Here is a 19,253-nt window from a genome sequence, read left to right on the forward strand (position 1 = left end):
TAACCGGTCAGACTAAAGATTTTTCTTCTTGGTTTATGTGTGTAACTTGCTATCTGATGAACCTTGGGCAACATGGCCAAGTGAAAGCACAAATCACAGGCTGATTGCTGAAAATTGCTTTTTTTATTTTAAGATATCGGTGTCACAATATAAAATTGCATTGGTGTCAGAGTATAAAATGAAAACAAAGATGACTGAGGCATGAATGAAGCTGGCTGTTAGAAGATTCTGTGTGAGGATCAAGCGTTGCACCGGTTTTCATGACAACATTTCCAGCCTTTCCTTTGACAGAATACCTCGCTGACACAGCCTTTCTCTCCAGTTGCTGTTGAAGAAATATCAGATATCAGATCAGTTATCACCACCTTAATATGTAAGATGTGTTCAAATCTCCTGCAGTATAGGACTTTAGTACATCTTTGTATGTAATTTCATAACCGCTGAATGTACTGACAGTCATTTGTGGTAAACTACAATATACTTTGCTTTTTAAAAATTATTAATAATTACACATTTGTAATGATGAAGTTATAATTTAATACATTAAAAATATAGTATATTTTCAATATCTGTTATTACATTATATAATTTAGTTATGCTACCCATATCAGCTAACAGGATACTAAGGTAAGGTACTTCAAGGTGTTTTTATCTTAGTTCATCCATTACTTTTACCATTCCACCATGACTTTGTGTTAGTACTGCTGGTATGTGTAAGATGACAGGAGTTGATACAAAAATGTTACAATGCCCTGATCGCAATGCCCTTACCTCTGGTGTAGCAGGCCTGAGGAACTTTACTCCTGCACTGCAGAACCATGTTCCTCACCATCAGAAAGTCTTCACCATAGCACTCAATGTAATGATCCGCTGAACACACAAACACACAAAAGGACCTTTAGTTTGTTCAGTTTGGGGTCAAAAGACGTACAATGGTGTTATGAAGGATTTCAGAAAATTGCATGTTAATGCAACAGAATAGCAAAATAAATAGGGTACACAAATTTATCAATTGTTAAACATATAAGTTGCAATACTGTTAAAAGGTTTGGGGTTGGTAAGATTTATTATTTGTGAAGAAATGTATATTTTAATTCAGCTACTTGAATTTAGACATTGCTTTTTTATTACTTTTCATTGTATTATTTTATTGTAGTAACCTCCATCCACTCTTCGCACTGCTTGTCCCTAAGTAGTGTCTAAATTGTCCATAGGAATATTAGGAATATGGGAGTATTCCAGCACATTTCGGACACCCTGGATGGATGGCCAGTCCATCACAGGGGCAACACACACACACACACACACACTTACACTCACACTCATTCACTCACTCCTATGGGCAATTTAGTGTCTCTAATTCACCTGACCTTCATGTCTATGGATTGTGGGGAAAACCGGAGCACCCGGAGGAACCCCACGCCAACAGGGGGAGAGCATGCAAACTCCCAGGTCAGCATGGACCTCAACTGAGACACCGTACTCCCCTGTTGCAGTAGTATTTGATTACAATTTTTTCAAATTTTGTGAATACAATTGCAATTTTTAATTAAAATCGCCGTATAGAAAATTGGCAAAATCCTCTTCTTTGAAAGTAAAAAGAAAAATATGTAAGTATTGTAGAAATTGACAACACTTCAGCTGTTCTCAGCAAGGATTCACCACTTACGATTTTAAAGTAAAAACCTCCAACAGTGATAGCAAACAATGTGAAATGACTTACCCATGCAGAGAGGCAGCAGCAGGAACAGAACGAACCAGGCCTTCATCTCGGATCTGTGTTTTTTTTTTTTTATGTAGTTTCAGTGCTGTCTGGCTGCTCTGAAATGCCTGCTGGAATCTGAGCTTTTGCTCTTTTATAGCGATGTGGTGACGCAGGATCACATGTGTCAAACACACACATAGACGCAGTGTGCAAAGCGTAAACAGTCTAATCTCCACGAACACTTCTAGAAACAAATAATGTAAGAGTGTTCTATGAATGGATGAGGTCAGCATTATAAACAACGATAAATCCTGTTTTACTGGATATTGTAGTGTTTGAATTACACAGTGTACTTTTTAAAAGTGTACTAAAGTGTGCTAAGAAAAGTGTCTCCCTTTATGTATACTTTGTGGCCTTTTATTTCATAATATTCATGTTTTTGCAAGTACAGTCTTTTTTATACTAAATACAGTATATAAAATATACTTAAGATATGAAGTATGATTGGAAATGTAATAGTATATGACATATATTGCTCTTCATAAAGAGAACAATTGCCATAAAAGTTACCTATAAGATGAAATATAATTTAAACATATGTACATTCTCTTAATACATTTAATTTACAGAATCCCCAAATTTCTATACATACACATTTTAATAATATATATATTATTATAAAAAAAAGATATACACCTTTACCTTTTACTTATAACTTTATATAACTTTGATGATTGAATTTAGATAACTGCAAGAGTTAAACTTTTTCACCTTATGTCAGTGGTGTGAAATTCAGTTCCTGGAAAGCCACAGCCCTGCAGAGTTTAGATTTAACCCTGATTAGACGCACATAATCCTGCTAATCAAGTTTTTCAGGCTTACTTGAAAACTACACACTATGTGTTGGACCGGAGATGGAACTGAACTCTGAACTGAGTTTGACACCCCTGATCTATGCTCTCCCACTGCTGACACTTTCCTGATGCGTGAAGCCAAACTGCAGAACGAAGACAGACAGCTGCTGTTCACTGTCTCTGTCACTCTTCATTTGCCACCAGTTCACATTCCTGACATCAACAACACTACATCTGAGAAGATTATGTTTTCTGTGTTTAACCTAAACAGAACTCTTTGATGCTGTGTCATTTGGGAACGTTTCTGATGTGGGACATCCTGTGCCGTAGGTGTTATATCGGAGCATATGTGAATCCAGTACATCATCACCAGATTATGAGCTGGTTGTAACTGAAAGTTAGAAAGGTTATGATGTGGTTGCTGTGCTTGATATACAGACAGGTAACACTTCATAAGAACACCAGTGCTTTATGAATCACATACATTTCCCTGTATGTTCTGTGGACGTTGGTTGTGAAATAATCATTAGAGAACATTCTATATAAGCTATATGTTTAGCTTATTTAAAAATAACCACCATGCAGCATTCTAGGAACGTTATTTTATGTTTGCAAAATGACCTATGCTAACTTTAAGGGAATGTTCAGAGTTTGCTGGGATTAAGGTTTAAGGGGGGGGGGTTTGTGCATTCAGAGTTATTTACACTGTTAAAGAGTTGGACGGTGAGGTGGTAACTCACGCAGTGGCCAGGCTTAAGTTAGACTGGCCACAGAAGCAAGAGAACGGTGTGGTCTCCACTTCCGTGAAACAGGAACAAGCTCATTTGTTGACACAGGCATTCCAAGCTCTGCAGGACAAAGGAGCCATAGAACGTTTTCTGCTGCCAGACAGAGATTCAAGCTATTACAGTTGGTATTTTCTGGTTCGCAAGAAAGATTGGGGGGTTGCATTCAATTTTAGATTTTTGCAGGTTGAACTGCTACCTCAGAAAGTACAAATTCAAAATTCTGGCAATTAATATGATTGTGTCTCAGATCCAATCGGGGGATTGGTTTGTGGCAATCGATCTCAAGGACTCATACTTTCACATAAAAATCATGCCACAACACAGTTCCTGTCAGTCGAAGTTCATGAGGTTTACTTTCAGGGGCGAAGTTCACCAGTATCAAACTAGGCCAGAAAGTTACTGTTCATTACTTTCAAAGCCCTGCAAACAAGCCTGCGGTGGTGCTTTACAGGCCCACTTATGGCTAGCCTAAGGGTCCTCAGCTGGCTGTCAGTGCAGGGCCTCATTGGAATTTGCTCATTGGCAAAACTTGGCCCTTTGGAGCTGGCCCTCCACGGGCAGCCCTCACTTAGCTCCCAGGAAGCCCTCACTATGCCTACACATATTAATCTACACCAATAAATCTGTTTCACTATGAATACTTTTTAGCTACTATAAATTAAGTCTTTGGGGAAATTATTACATATCTGAAACAGTTATTATATATCTGAAATGGATGCAGTCACCACATAACTAATGTCTGTATTGTCAAAAATGTACAGTAGTCAGAGGGATTTCAAAACAATGTATTTATTAAATACAAAATAGAAAACATTCAATTCATGTTAATACAGCTAATTTAACACTCTGAAAGGGACTACATATTTTCTATACAAATATAATAATACTACAAATTAATCTTAAAATAAAAAAATACCAAATTATTACTTTGACCTTTGCTGAGAATATGTTTTAATGTGCTAAAGTGTTCATTGGCAAAGCTCAATCTTCCCCAGAGGTCTCAACTATTCAACAGATGGTGGTAGTGCTCCTTTTGTCCACCCGCTCTGCCTCTTCAATACCGCAACCACACCTTTATTTCTCTCTCAACTTCAGAATCAGGAAGATTTAGCTGAAAGCGGCATTTTCAAACAGACTCTGAAAAGCATATCAGCCTATATCAGGGATCCTCAAATCTGGCTCATTAAACTTACTTTCCTACAGAGTTTAGCTCCAACTTTGATCAATCTCGCCCACCTGTGATTTTATAATGATCCTGACGACTCTGATTAGCATGCTCAGGTGTGTTTAATTAGGGTTAGAGCTAAACTCTGCAGGAAAGTGGATCTTGTAAGCCAGATTTGAGGATCCCTGGCCTATATGAAACAGCAGGTTCTGAAAAGGTGTCTTTTGGTTTGAAAAAAAGCCAGCATGAGCCTCGCAGGAGCATGTTTGCAGCTGCATCCACGGTGATACCTTTGGGCCTCCTGCACATGAGACCGTTTTGGTTGTGGCTCAGAGCCAGGGGATTTCATCCAAGGGCCAATCCCCAGATTCAAATAAGGGTTACACATCACGGGCTTCGTACCCTCTCTATGTGGTTCAGCCCCCGGTTTCTAACTTTGGGTCCCACTCTAGGCACATGTTGTCGTTGCAAGATGCTAATGACAGATGCTTCCCTCTCGGGCTGGGGTGCAGTCTTAGGTGGTCATAGAGCCCAAGGGATCTGGAGAGGCCATCTTCTCGACTGGCACATCAATTGCCTCGAAATGACGAATCTATTTCGGGCCCTGAAAAACTTCCTCCAGCAGTTAAGAGGCTTCCATGTCCTAGTGGTGGTGGACAACACGGTCATTGTCTCTTACCTTAATCGCCAAGGCGGACTGCATTTGTGCCACCTGAACAGCTGAATAGGCTAAAGCAGCAGGTTATTCTTTGGGCACAGGACAAGTTCCTGTACCTTAGGGCGATTTACATCCCACGACATATGAATGTGGAGACTTGCTGTCCAGACAAGCTGTGATACATGGGAAATGGAAACTCCACCCCGAGGTAGTCAGGCCAGAGTATGGTTCTCAGATCAAATATCCCTCCTCTTCGGCTCGCTATGGGCGATACCGGTCAGGAGAAATATCCTATCTCAAGCGCAGGGGACAGTATTTCATCCCCGGCCCGAGCTCTGGAACATTCATGTCTGGCTCCTGAGTGGGACCAACTAAGAGATGCTGAATTTCCAGCCAATGTAGTACAGACCATTCTAAGTGATATGTCTCCCTCCACTAGAAAAAAAGTTATACCCTCAGATAGCATGTTTTCGAACGTTGGTGTATGGCACACCATGCAGACCCAGTTCACTGCCAAGTTGTATCAGTGCTGGAGTTTCTGCAAGAGAAACTGTCCTCAGGCACATGTCCTTGTACGATGTGGCTACCATTTTGGCTTGCCATGCTTTGATTGATGGGGTCTCTGTGGGAAAGCACCCTAGAGTTGCCCACTTCATTCATGGAGCTAAGCGGTTGAGGCCACTCACTACAGTGACAGTACCTTTGTGGGACTTAGCCATAGTGCCTGAGAGTTTAACTGGGACCGCTTTCAAACCACCAGAGTCAGCGCCTGTCAGGTTTCTGACTCTAAATATGTTTTTTTGTCTAATGGTTATTGGGGATTTGCAGGCTCCGTCAGTCTTGCCATCCTGCTTAGACTTTGCCCCTGGGCTGGTCAAAGCTATTTTATATCCTCACACTAATTATCTTTCTAAAGTTCCATTCTCGACTATACATCCAGTCGTTCTTGAAGCCTTCTGCCCTCCGCTGTTCATGACACTGGAGCAAGAAAGATTTCCCTTACTGTGTGCAGTATGTACTCTTCAGATCTACAACCACTGCACTACCCAGTGGCGTAAGTCAGAGCAGCTTTTCATATGCTATGGGGGCTGCAACTGGGGAGCGGCTACCACTAAGCAAACAATGTCACATTGGGTGAGGAATGATATTGCCCTAGCTTACGAGAGTTTAATGGGGCCTCTAGGAGTTAGGCCCCATTAAACCAGGGGGGTTTCAGCCGCTACGGCTTTGGCAAGAGGTGTCCCCTTGCAGCAAGCGTGTGATGCAGCAGGCTTGTCCTCTCCGCACACATTTATCAGATTCTATAGTTTGGATGTCCATGCTACTCCGAGAGTAGCATTTTGAAAGGGAACGTCTTGGGTTACTTGACTGCAAACCTGTTTCCTTAAAAAAACAGGAACGAGATGCTGTGCCTCAATGCCGAACTGTAGGCATGTCTGGGCATCTCTTCAGACAAGGGTTTAACCTGAAGGTCTGTCTGTTTCACGTGTATTTATAACCTTGCAGGTGTACGTAATCAAATGACCCACTGAGGTTATTTAAGCCAATTCTTGGTGTGTTTGGCACACATGCTTCATAACTCGTCGAACAAAGAATGTTCTCACTATTGAAACACAGCATCTCGTTCCCGCTTTTTCAGGGAACAGGGTTACAGTCAAGTAAATCGAGACGTTAGTATCTTTTTTTAATTTTAGGACAGGGGTGTCAAACTCAATTCCTGGAAGGGAACAGCCCTGCAGAGTTTAGATCCAACCCTAATTAAACACACCTGATCCAGCTAATCAATTCTTAGGAGTATTTTAAATTTTTTAGGAGTAACAACTCATTACTTTTGTAAAATGTTTTTACTCTGACAAAAACAGCATAACCATGTGTAACTGGTTATTCATGAAACCAGTTAAAAGATAGGAAGTCACAGTTTTGTGTGGATACTATATTGAATTGGACAGTCAGACTCAGGGCAGCAGGCATTTGCTTATCCAGATCTTTTATTCTGACTCCTGATACAACATATGCAGCGTTCTTGGATAAATTTGACATAATAAATTGCCTTTCTCCCATGGAAAAAGGGCAAAAATAGCCAAGTTGAGCTGAGAAAAATCACATTAAACATCAGAAAACATTCCTGATATAACACAGAAAACAAGCAGCCTCTATGAATAAATGGCCCTAAACTGCCTGTATAAAATAAATATAATGCACACAGATTACCATGTGCTTTCATTATAGAGAGTACCGTGATGCATGTGTGTGTATTCTTCTTCGCATGCATTGTGGTATTCTCGATAATGGCGGAGTATGGTGATGCAGAAGAGAAGAATTGTTATCCTATAATAAAAAAAATCCACCCAGTGTTTGTTTTTTTTAAATCCCTATTTTAAAATCCCCTTTCTCAAATCAGGCTGTTCTGAAATTCCTGTCAGAGTGACGTAGTTCTGCACAGGCCGCTGCCATAATAGTTGACTGACAAGGCCGTCTTACCTTAGACCCACCCTGAGTGAGCGGTCATCCATCCGCCATTGTGTTGACTCCGGTGCAGGGGAAGACAAGAATGTCTCAGATTAAGCGATTGAGGTGTTTTGTTGCTGGATGTAATAATGAACATAGCAGTTGTCATTAACTCCCAACATCTGAGCCGCTGAAGACACAGAGGATTAACATTACTTTCGTTTTGAAGGGAATGCGCCAATCCTGATCTGCCTAAATACGTCTATGTTTGCGTGAATCATTCGTGATCCAGCTTCATCTACAGAAGAAGTGAGTATAAGGGTTTTTTTTATGAATCTTTGTAAATCGCCTGTGCTAATAACATGCTAGTTAGCCAGTTTTACGGCCAAAGTAAACAGTACTGCTCATCACCCACCGGAAGAGAGGGGCAGGGCGAGCAGACCTCATTAGCATTTACAGCAGCATGGACTAGAATAGACTTTGCACTTTTGACTGAATTGCCTAGCAACTTTTATGATGGCTGTTTTTGTTGTTTATTAAACATTATTAGTCAATACATAATCATTTATATACATAATAGTATTTAGTAATGGGAAACAGTGTGTGTGTTCGTGATAGTGATTTTAGTGTTCCACCATTAGATGGAGACGAGTCACAGTTTTACGAGACCAGAACACAATGGTATTCCTGCAAAATCCAAGATGGCCGCACATGTGTAGCAGTGTTTGTTTGTCTAAAAGTTTGATTAATGTTTGCTGAGTTCGACGTTTTTTTTTTAGACTAAATATATTATAACTTGAATCAACCAAGAAGTGGAATTTTTATATTTTTATATTTTAATGCCTCAACTTCCTGGCTAATTGCTGCCCGTTGCCTACACCATCTCACCTGCTAAGTTTTGCTGGATTTGTCTGCTGTTGCTGCCTGCCTGCGCTGACCTGGCTAATTAATTAACCCTCTCTGCATGCTGCTCTTGCTGTTTGGCCTGCATCTCCTTGCTGTGCTGCTGCCCATGTCTCCCCACCGCATGGTCTTCTACAGGCTTCCTGCTTGGCCTTACTGGTAATCTATGGTATGCTTATTGCTGCTTTACCTGGCTTCGACTGGTAAGACTTCTCCTTTGCCTGCACCTGTGCTTGTTTGTTGAGTCACCAAACTCTCCAGTCTTCTCTCTGCCTGCACACGCAGTCATCTGCCAAGCAAATTGCATTTCAATTTAAGCTGCAGCTCTACAGTGCCGAAAATTACATTTCTTCTGCTGAGTTTTGTCTTGCTCTGGGGACACGGGCATATGAATATCTCTGATGAAACCTCTTTAGTGAAGGCTTGGGGTCCCTCATTTGTTCCCAGTATGACTTGCTCCAGGCCAGAGCTACCTGTGCAAAAACTACAGCCTCTCTATAGTGTTCCTTCTGAATCCCTTCTTCGCTCTTTATGCCTTGCTGTTCTGAAAAGCTTCACTGTTTTATCTGATAATGATCTTATGTTGTTTTTTAACACACTACATACTAAAAATGCTGTGAGCCTTGGTGCAACTATGAAACAGAGATGCTTGATTATTATGTTGTTAATTATCTGTGGTGATGTGCAGCCAAATCCTGGCCCAGTTGATATTGACTCTAAGATCTGCAATACTCCGGCTGATTTTAAAAACAGGTCTGGGTTGGGTATTATTCATTTGAATATGCAAAGTATGCTCCCTAAGATTGATTCTTTACGTATTTGGGCAAAATCCACCGATGCAGATATTATAATTCTTTCAGAAACATGGCTCTCTAAATTAGTCACAGACAAAGACATTGCTGTCAGTGGATACAATGTCTTTAGAACTGACCGGCCTAAGGCTGGGGGCGTGGCCATATATGTAAAGAGAAAGTTCATTGCCAATGTAGTTTTGTCCATATCTGTGAGTAAACAACTTGAATTTTTGGCCCTAAATGTTGAGGTGTACAAAGGCATGACTGTCACTGTTGTTGGAAGCTACAGACCACCCTCTGCTGTAGCTGACACCCTTCAGACGCTGTCACAGCTTTTATCACAGCTGCAGTACAGTGAGATTGTCTTGGCAGGCGACATGGGACTGCATTACATCCTGCAACACCTCGACAAACCTGGGAATTATGCAAGGATCTTATTTGTGGACTTCAGCTCGGCCTTCAATACCATCATACCTGACCTTCTCTCAGACAAACTGAGACAGCTCTCTGTGCCCTCCTCCATCTGTCAGTGGATCACCAGCTTCCTGACAGACAGGCAGCAGCTAGTGAGGCTGGGCAAACTCACATCCAGGACTCTCACCATCAGCACTGGCGCCCCTCAGGGTTGCGTTCTCTCCCCACTGCTCTTCTCCCTCTACACGAATGACTGCACATCAAAGGACCCCTCTGTCAAGCTCCTGAAGTTTGCGGACGACACTACAGTCATAGGCCTCATCAAGGACGGTGACGAGTCTGCTTACAGACAGGAGGTTAAGGAGCTGGCTGTCTGGTGCAGTCTTAACAACCTGGAGCTGAACACGCTCAAAACTGTGGAGATGATAGTGGACTTCAGGAGAAACCCCCCTGCTCTCCCCCCACTCACCATCATGAACAGCACTGTGACTTCAGTAGAGTCATTCAGATTCCTGGGCACCACCATCTCCCAGGACCTGAAGTGGGACAATCACATTGACTCTATTGCGAAAAAGGCCCAGCAGAGGCTGTATTTCCTCCGCCAGCTAAGGAAGTTCAACCTGCCTCAGGAGCTGCTGAAACAGTTCTACTCTGCAATCACCGAGTCTGTCCTATGTTCTTCTATAACTGTTTGGTTTGGTTCAGCTACCAAAACAGACATCAGAAGACTACAACGGACAGTTAGGACTGCTGAGAGAATTATCGGTGCCCCTCTGCCCAGCCTCCAAGAACTTTACACCTCCAGAGTGAGGAAAAGGGCTAAGAAAGTCACTCTGGACCCCTCACACCCAGCTCACTCTCTCTTTGTACTGTTGCCCTCTGGCCGGCGCTACAGATCACTGAGCACCAGAACAGCCAGACACAAGAACAGTTTTTTCCCCCAGGCCGTATCCCACCTGAACAACACATAACACACCCCGGTACTGTGCATCTGTAAATAACCCATCAAACCTTCATCTGTACATAGGACACATGCACATTCACAGTTCTGTCTATGGTCATGTCTCTTTTCTGTATATTTTTATTTTTATTACTATTGTTATCCTTAATTATTGTATATTCTCTCATTAGTGTTCTTTATCACCTTAATTATATGTTGTCTGCACTATGTTTGTACTTTCTGTACTGGAAGCTCATAACACCAAGACAAATTCCTTGTGTGTGCAAACACACTTGGCAATAAAGCTCTTTCTTTTCTTTCTGATATGAACTGGGACTGGTTCAAACCTGCTTCAGACGGATTGAAGGGTCTTTGCAGTGAATTAAATCTTACACAATTAATTGAGTCTCCTACTCGCCCAAATCCAAAACACCCAGAGAAATCTACTTTAGTTGATTTGCTATTGACAAATGCTCCCCATAAATTTTCTGAAATTGGTGTGTTTGCTAATGACATTAGTGATCATTGCACGATTGCTGCAGTTAGAAATGCCAAAATTCCAAAATCCAGGCCTCGATGCATTGAAAAACGTGATATGAAACATTTCTCCTTACAAGGTTTTATACATGATTTATTTTATTTTAACTGGGACAGCATTAGGCTTATTGATGATGTTGAAATAGCCTGGAAATACTTTCATGATGGATTTTTGCAACTTATTAATAAACATGCTCCCTTGCGTAAGTTTAGAGTCAAGGGACGAGATAACCCTTGGTTTTCGACGGAGCTTAGCAAACTTCTTCATGAGAGGGATGTGGCTTGGGCAAAGGCTAGAAAATCAGGGGTGGAGGCCGATAGGATTAATTTCAGACGACTACGAAACCAGTTCACAGCAGCTGTCCGACATGCCAAATCTGAATACTATCTAGCGGCTACTACAGACAATTTAAATAACCTAGGACTTTTTGGAAGTCTATCAAGTCAATTTCTTTAACTAAATCTCATAATGAACTGCCTCCCCATATCATCAGGGACAATATTACTATCTCGGACAGATCGGCGATGCTAGAATGTTTTAATGAACATTTTGTTGCATCTGGTTCTTTGTTTGACCAATCTCTTGGTTCAAATGTCCACAATGGCCTGTTTCATTTTTATGCTGATGATACAATCATTTACACCTGTGGAGAAACCCTTCACCAGACCTTTCAGTACCTGCAGGATGCCTTTGACACTGTACAATCTTGGCTGTTTGACTTGAAGCTTGTTGAATGCAAATAAAACCAAGACGGTCCTGTTCTCAAATAATAGGAACTCTACAGCTAGCCCTCCAAACATTGTTACCCTGCAGGGAAATTTAATAGAGCGTGTGGCTGAGTATAAGTACTTAGGGCTTTTACTTGACGACCATTTGACTTTTAAGGCTCATATCCAAAATTTAGCCCGGAAACTTAAGTTAAAGCTAGGGTTCTATTTTAGGAATAGGGCCTGCTTTTCTCTTGCAACAAGGAAGAAACTGGTCGAGGCTACTTTCCTGTCTCTTATGGACTATGGTGATTTTTTTTATATATGCACGCCCCTAATAAATATTTGCACCGACTGGATTCAGTTTACCATGGTGCACTGAGATTTATTACAGGGTGCAAACCTTTTACACATTGTTGCACTTTGTATAAGCTAGTCCAGTGGCCCTCCCTCGCTCAGCGCAGGCTAACCCGTTGGCGATTGTTTATATATAAATCCATCATTGGGACATTGCCCCCTTATTTATGTAGGCTTATGTCCTTCAAGGCCAGCACCCGCTCTCTGCGGTCTAATGATAATCTCCACCTGGTTGTGCCTAGGGCTCGCACAGAGTTAGGGAAGCAAGCATTTAGAATTTCTGCCCCATCAGGGTGGAACCTGTTACTGAATGACTTAAAACTTGATAACTTGGTCTCCTTTGGTCAATTTAAGAGGCTAGTAAAGTACCGGGAAGCAGGCACAATGGGCACTTGTCCCTGCTTCCCAAATTAGGATAAGTCTATGGTGACAATGGGGGATGTCATGATGAATTTTTTCATTGTACTGTGAATTTTTTCATTGTAAACGTATTCTATGTGGAACTTTTATTGCGGCTTTCTTGGCCAGGGCTCCTTCGCAAAAGAGACTTGTTCTCAAAGGATTTCCCTGGTTAAATAAGGGTTAAATAAAAAAAACGAGTCAGCAGAAAAGACTTTTATTTTGGAAAAGAAAAATAAAGGCAATTTTAAACAAAAAGTTATTTTTAACACCTTGTACTCAGCCAACAATACAATGACAATCATCCTTAACAGTATAGTACAACAAAAAGAGAGCATCGCTTTCCTCAGCGGACATTAAAACTAATGTTTTATTGTGAAAATGAGATGAGCTGAAAAATCAACGCTGTATCAGATGCAGGTAATCACACTCGCTCAGTCCATCTCTCTTATAATACTCTACTCCACCTAATACACTTCCTTTAACACAGTAATACAATAAGCTTTCAATGAAGCAACTCAACATTCCTTTTTTACTAGTTCTAAAGTGACGTTTTCAAATTAGTAACCGAGGCTTTGACTCCACTGTTAAACTGCCCACTTTAGATTTGAATCCGTGGCAGAAGGAAGCAGTTCTGCACAAAAGATGGTTTTTAAAGACACTCCATTGTTGTTTCTTATGTATTTACACACTGGTGCCGTCAAACTGTTGTATAAATGCAATATCACACTTGTAACCGTGAAATATCAGCTGTATATCGTCCTGCTGAGATTACCTACGGCATGCGGCCTACGGTCGAATCACAGCCGTGCCGAAATACAGCCATAAATCATGGCTACAAGTGTGATTTTTTTTCATATAAGCAACAAAAATAGTGGTGTAGTATACAAACATATCAAACTTTTTTTTTCTCCATGAAGTTACAAAAAGGTACAAAAGCTCTCACTGAGACAGTAGGCTACCCTTTACAAAAGTGTACCTTTTAAGTACTAAAATGTACCATTTAGGTAATAATAGGCGCTTTCACACCGGAGGAACATTTTCATAGTTCCTAGAACTATTGGTGGAAGTTCCCACTTTTTGTAGTGTTCGCACTGGAGGGATTAGGAACGTATTTAGCTCTAGGAACTCCATTTGGGGGAACTAATTTAGCTCCTCTCACATGGAAAGAACCTATATGAGGATATATGCGCATATATGAAACATATATGCGTATATATGCCACATATAGGCAAAATTTAGGTGCATATATGTGCATATAAAGGCCATATAGGTCTCCTGTATTGCTTCTTTATATCCACATATAAGCCCTATATGTACATGTAAATGTAAATTTCGACATTTTGGGCTTTTATTTATGTTGTCTAGCAGCTATGGATTTTAATAATTTTACTAATATATAGGTAAACATATAGGTGCATATATGCACACATATATATACATGCATATATGTACCTATATAGGTACATGTATGCACGTATATGTGTACATATATGTATGCATATATGTGTACATATGTGTACATATATGTGCATATATGTACATATATTATAGGAAAACGGCCAATTTTATATATGTCACATATATTAAAAACATATATCAAAACCTATATTAAAACATATGTTTATATTGGTTATTTCCGTGTGGGCTACTTCAGAACAGGGTCTAAAAGAGTTCTATGGGAACTACCATTGACGTATGTGTGCACTGACTGGCCAAACGCATATGAAACACATGAAAAAACACATACGAAACCCACAACGCACAACGAAAACAGCTCTGAACACAGCATACTCCATTCACCCATTATCGATGTTTGTAAATGCTGCAAATAAAGACGTTGCTGTCATCTGTTTCAGGGTTCCTGCTACTGGTGCGAATCCAACCAGGAAAAAGGCCCTATGGAGAAATCGGTACTCTAGAAACCGCTGGCTAGTTCCTAAAGCTATGAAGTGCGAAAGCACCTAATGTGTACTAGGGATGAATAAGATAGAAAGCGGTACCGTTTGAAAAGGTACCACCCAGTGACAACTTTTGTACTTTTATCTGAGAGTGTGGCTATGTTCAGTCAGCCAATTCTGGAGTGATGGTTACTGCCACCTTCACTGGCACAATTCTCAATGGCTCAGTATTACTGCCCTTGTCACTCACACATGGAGAGAAGAAAGGAATGATCTTTTTGGTGGGCAGATGTGAAAAGGTGTAGATGTGCGTCATATCAAGTGGGTCGTAAAAGGAGATTTCCTTATCACTGTTGTTAACACAGATGCGGATCCTGTGTGGTTTTCTTTTCACATAGACCCTAGTCCAGGGTTTTGTGCTGGCACTGTATTGGCCACCTTCTCTTAAAGCCAGAGCCCAAAATCCAGATTCGGAGTTGACGTTCAGAATTCCGTGGGGGCTCACAGACTCCCTCACAACACCCAAGTCCCATTTAGTCTTATTCCCCACCTCAACCTCCCAGCAGTGTACACCTGCGCCAAGAGTTTTGTTACCCAGAACGCAAACACAGAGGTCAAAGCGCTCGGGGTTATCTGGGATATCTGACTGTAAGTCTCTGTAATGTACGCTGGTCAAGTCTTCAGACAGCTTTAGCCATTTTGCTGCAGTGTTTGGATCCATTATTATGGGACCTGAAAGAGATATTACAATCAAAAGTGCAACAGTGTAAATCCACGACAAGTTTGAAAAAGCATTTTGTCCTTTTGTGATACCATGTCCTGTTTTTGAATAATTTGTATGTCTTTAGGTCCATGTTGCATTTATATTTCAGTAGAATCGGACCAGACTCCCTGTTTGGTGTGCACAAAGGTTCAAATGGCAGCATTCACACTTTATTCAAATGAACCAAACTAACAAAGGTATCGCACCAGAGCTTGTTTTAATCAAACCTGTCAAGTGTAAAAAACACACCAAGTGATTCTAATACTTACTGTACTGCACTTGTCCCAACATCTTTTCCCACACTTTAAACTTCAGGTTTCCCACGTGTTTAGCAACATCTATAAGAGAATCCGGTGCTAAAACATTGGAGTCTTGAAGACTGTAAGGAACACTGCAACAGCAATTTGATCACATACTTTACATTGATGATATACAATAACATATTCATTACTGAACAGAACATACTGTAAATAACATGGATGAACATATGTGTGAAACTTACAAAGAAAATAGAACATATTGAAACAATGCATATTGTGAAAAGCGCTACGCAAATAAATTCAATCTTACTTGACCTTACTTTATTTTATTTATTTGTATTAATGTTTATAATCAAAATGCAAATGTAAATTTATTGGTAGTGTTTTATCTTTGAGATTATTTCAAAATATGTTGTATACAAAAAAATGAAATGATAACATCTGAACATTACACTCAAAAGGATTTAAATGACATGAAAATAATTTTTGTTTACTGTTTCTTTTTGATTTTGTGCTAAAATATGAAGTTGTTTTTTATGAGATGTTTATTTTTTTTTTAAATTTTTTTTTAAGATTCACCCTCATTTTACCTGTCAGTGTAGCTTTTATAAACCTAAAAGGAATTGAGAAAAAAAAAATAATTACAACAAATATTACAAATTTAGGATAGTATAAATTACAAAATAAGTTTTAGAGGTGTCCACAGAAAGCACTATGGTTTGTTTTCTGCGTTTTTGGTTGGTTACCTTGAGGAACTGGATATGTTCTTTTTCTAGATCTGATTCTTTGTTTTGGATGGTGTTGGAGAGGTTCACTATTTTATTGCTGAGATCTTCTAATTTTTCCTGCATGATTTCATTTTTCATCTCTGCTTCATCTTCCAGCATTGAGATCCGTGTCGCTTCCTCCAGCCGCAGGAAGTGATGCAACTGCTCAAAATCCCTTTTGACCAAATCCATAGTGAGTCTTGTTTGTTCCTGGGGAAAATGCTTCAGTCAGTGTATCTCATTTAATGTGATATATAGATGAAGTTACACTATGGCTCTCGTGATTGTATCCAGTCTGGAGTACAGTACCTTGATAAACTGTGTTGTCCTGAGACACTCATCCTTTTGTGTCTCGAAGGTCATTAGATTCTCCTTAAGTGCACTTAATGAGAGCCTCACCTTTCCCTGAAAGAATTAAGGTTCTAGTGTCAGAATCATCAACCCACAAGGTGGACAATTGTAATGTCAGATCAAAAAGGCTAGGTTTTCTCTCTTTCTCATTTGTGTTTATTTTTGTTTACAGATATCTTTTTATGTTTCTGTTTTGTGGATCACTTGACCTCATTTACTTCACCTGTGTCTCATTTCTCTCTCTATTTACATCCTTCTTCTTCTCCTGTTCTCTACCAGAGTCTGTTACACTATTTGTGGTGTCATTTCTGCTGTATCCTGTTTGTTAAGTCTCATCCAATTTGTTTGGTCTTGGATTACATTGCTTTTCAGTTGGATTGTGAGTTTCTGCCTGCCAATTTATAGTACGTCTGTCTGTGTGATGTTTGCTTTCCTGGTTTATAACCCCTGGTTTCTGGCCCTGCCTGTGATTGTCTGTTAGCTGGAGAAACTGCCTTTTTGACCTTGGTTTGACCTGCCTTTCTGTTTGCAACTTTTATTCCCCCTTTTGAAGCTTTGCGTTACAGTCTTTACAATGAACAACTGAAAAAAAGTAACCCTTTACAATACGGTGCCATTTGTTAACACTAGTTAACTAAATTAGGCAACATGAACTTGCAGTGAAAAATACTTCTAAAGCATTTATTAATTTAAGTTAAATGTTCATTTTAACATTGACTACATTACTAAAACAATGTTGTATTTGTTAATATTATTTGATACTAAATACTAATGAATAGTATTTTTATTATCTAACATAATAAATGTGTATGTGGATGTACATTGTACAATAAATGACAGGTCCGCTCTGTTTTATTGATCACAGATTTATCAGTGCAGAGGAGCAGTGCTAAGGAGCAACCTAAAAAAACCCCCCAAAAACTGCAAGTTTGCGTTTTTATGTTTCAAACAGAGATGGCGATAGAGAGGCAAAAGTTATGTACTGCAGCTTATTGTAAAGTGTTACAAAAAAAGGTTCCTCGTGATTTGACCCGTAAAACAGTTTTGAAGAAGCAAAATACACAAATACACTTGTTTTAATGCAGTACAGTTTCAGCTTGATTTATTGTACTTTCAATAATAAAGTATGAAATATGCATGAAATTACATGTTTTACAAGACCTTAAGTTCCTGGGCAGCTTCCTCCAGTGGAATAATCTGATGGTCCTTGTGCCTCCTAGATCGCTGACAAACCGTACACAAAGCCTCCTGGTCATCCTCACAGAAGAATAAGAATCTCTTTCCATGGCCACTACAGCGCTCCTCTGGAGTCTGTTTTGATTCACTTCCTTGCCTCTCTTCCCTGCATTGCTCTGTCTCTTCTAGACTGGACTTTTGCCTGGCTCGAAAATGATCCACTATGTTCCTCACAACCAAATTGGCTGGAGGCCTTTCACTGAGACACAGCGTCCTACAAACAGGGCATGTTCTTCTGAACTGACCGCTCCAGCAGCTGTTAATGCATGTCTGGCAGAAACTATGGCTGCATTCCAGAATCACAGGGTTGGTGAAGAGCTCAAAGCACACAGGACAGTTCAAATCTTCTTCTGAAAATAAAGCCTGGTTAGCCATTTCTCAGTATCTTTTTTTTTTTTTTTCAAAATTTGTCCAAGTTTGGTCGAGGTCTCTGGTGTAAGTGTCAGAGTAATGCTACTTTCAGTCTCTCCCAAGTAGATGAAACCTCAGTGGTTTAAGAATGCTGTTCAGCAGGTACAACTAAATAAACAGGTAGATCCTATAAAAGAAATAACCTAAATAACAATGACTGTTTTAAACGTTTACTTTTTCTTTTTTTTGTTCTGAACATGGTGTTTTATAAACATAAATGTGCAATTGATTTCAGCCTGGTATGTTCATTTGAAGGTAAACGAAACCTTGAAAAGTAATTGGATGAACCAAGCATTTGAATAGGAGAGGACAATATCCTTGTTTGTTTGTGGTGGTTATATGGCCCTTCCTATATTCTCATATGTGATTATTCTTAACTGGAGTTAGAGTCTGAAAAACCATATACAGACAGCTTAGTGTAAACTGACCACAGATTAGCATTTAGAATCAGTCTGAATCTTTATTATTTTGTCTTCAACGCATGAAGGTCATTTCATTTACTACCACTAGAGAGAGCACATACCACAAAAGTGGACGAGTGAACCCCTTTCACAAAGTGCACTTTTGCCATATATTTGCACCCCTGCAATCACGTTTTTGTCAAGATATTATACTATATTATACTTCTGGAAGAGTGTTTTAGAGATTGCTTTTAAAAAATATCAACGTTTATCATATGCCATAACTGATAAATTTATATCAACATATGTGTTATCAATATATCCCTAAGCAGAATATTTATTTTTACATGCTATTAATCATTTTAATGTTAGTTAGAAACAGAAACTTTTTTTTTTTTTTCAGTTTGGGGGCAGTTTTGTCAATTTTATTCTGAAACATTTTAATGTAACATAAAGATAGATAATACTTTATTCATCCCTTAATTTCATGTAG

At 39.8% G+C, this 19,253-nt stretch overlaps 2 protein-coding genes across 2 annotated transcripts; both read right to left on the bottom strand.

Moving 5' to 3' along the window:
• Positions 1-104: 104 nt before the first annotated feature.
• On the bottom strand, positions 105-1,847 carry LOC306884683 (uncharacterized protein). Its single transcript, XM_079440783.1, has 3 exons — positions 1,724-1,847; positions 772-870; positions 105-325 (listed from the first exon to the last, which is right to left on the bottom strand). The coding sequence occupies exons 1-3, from the start codon at positions 1,767-1,769 to the stop codon at positions 240-242; spliced, it is 231 nt and encodes a 76-aa protein (XP_079296909.1). The 5' UTR covers positions 1,770-1,847; the 3' UTR covers positions 105-239.
• Positions 1,848-12,872: 11,025 nt separating this feature from the next.
• On the bottom strand, positions 12,873-18,443 carry LOC306884281 (zinc-binding protein A33-like). Its single transcript, XM_079440019.1, has 6 exons — positions 17,874-18,443; positions 16,671-16,766; positions 16,341-16,571; positions 16,185-16,207; positions 15,604-15,725; positions 12,873-15,303 (listed from the first exon to the last, which is right to left on the bottom strand). Exons 1-6 carry the CDS (start codon positions 18,321-18,323, stop codon positions 14,735-14,737), a joined length of 1,491 nt encoding a protein of 496 aa, XP_079296145.1. The 5' UTR covers positions 18,324-18,443; the 3' UTR covers positions 12,873-14,734.
• Between the last annotated feature and the right edge of the window lie 810 nt (positions 18,444-19,253).

Source organism: Barbus barbus (genome assembly GCF_936440315.1).
Source record: "Barbus barbus genome assembly, chromosome: 18".
Taxonomy (NCBI): domain Eukaryota; kingdom Metazoa; phylum Chordata; class Actinopteri; order Cypriniformes; family Cyprinidae; genus Barbus; species Barbus barbus.

Bases quoted from the DNA above. Each gene is read 5' to 3' on its own strand.
- LOC306884683 (XM_079440783.1), bottom strand. From the start codon at position 1,769: ATGAAGGCCTGGTTCGTTCTGTTCCTGCTGCTGCCTCTCTGCATGG. The intron at 871-1,723 runs GTAAGTCATTTC...TTGTGTGTTCAG, and splicing joins GCTGCTGCCTCTCTGCATGG to CGGATCATTACATTGAGTGC. The intron at 326-771 runs GTAAGGGCATTG...TTTCTTCAACAG, and splicing joins TCAGGCCTGCTACACCAGAG to CAACTGGAGAGAAAGGCTGT.
- LOC306884281 (XM_079440019.1), bottom strand. From the start codon at position 18,323: ATGGCTAACCAGGCTTTATTTTCAGAAGAAGATTTGAACTGTCCTGTG. The intron at 16,572-16,670 runs GTACTGTACTCC...CATTTTCCCCAG, and splicing joins GGACAACACAGTTTATCAAG to GAACAAACAAGACTCACTAT. The intron at 16,208-16,340 runs GTAACCAACCAA...AATTCCTTTTAG, and splicing joins AACATATCCAGTTCCTCAAG to GTTTATAAAAGCTACACTGA.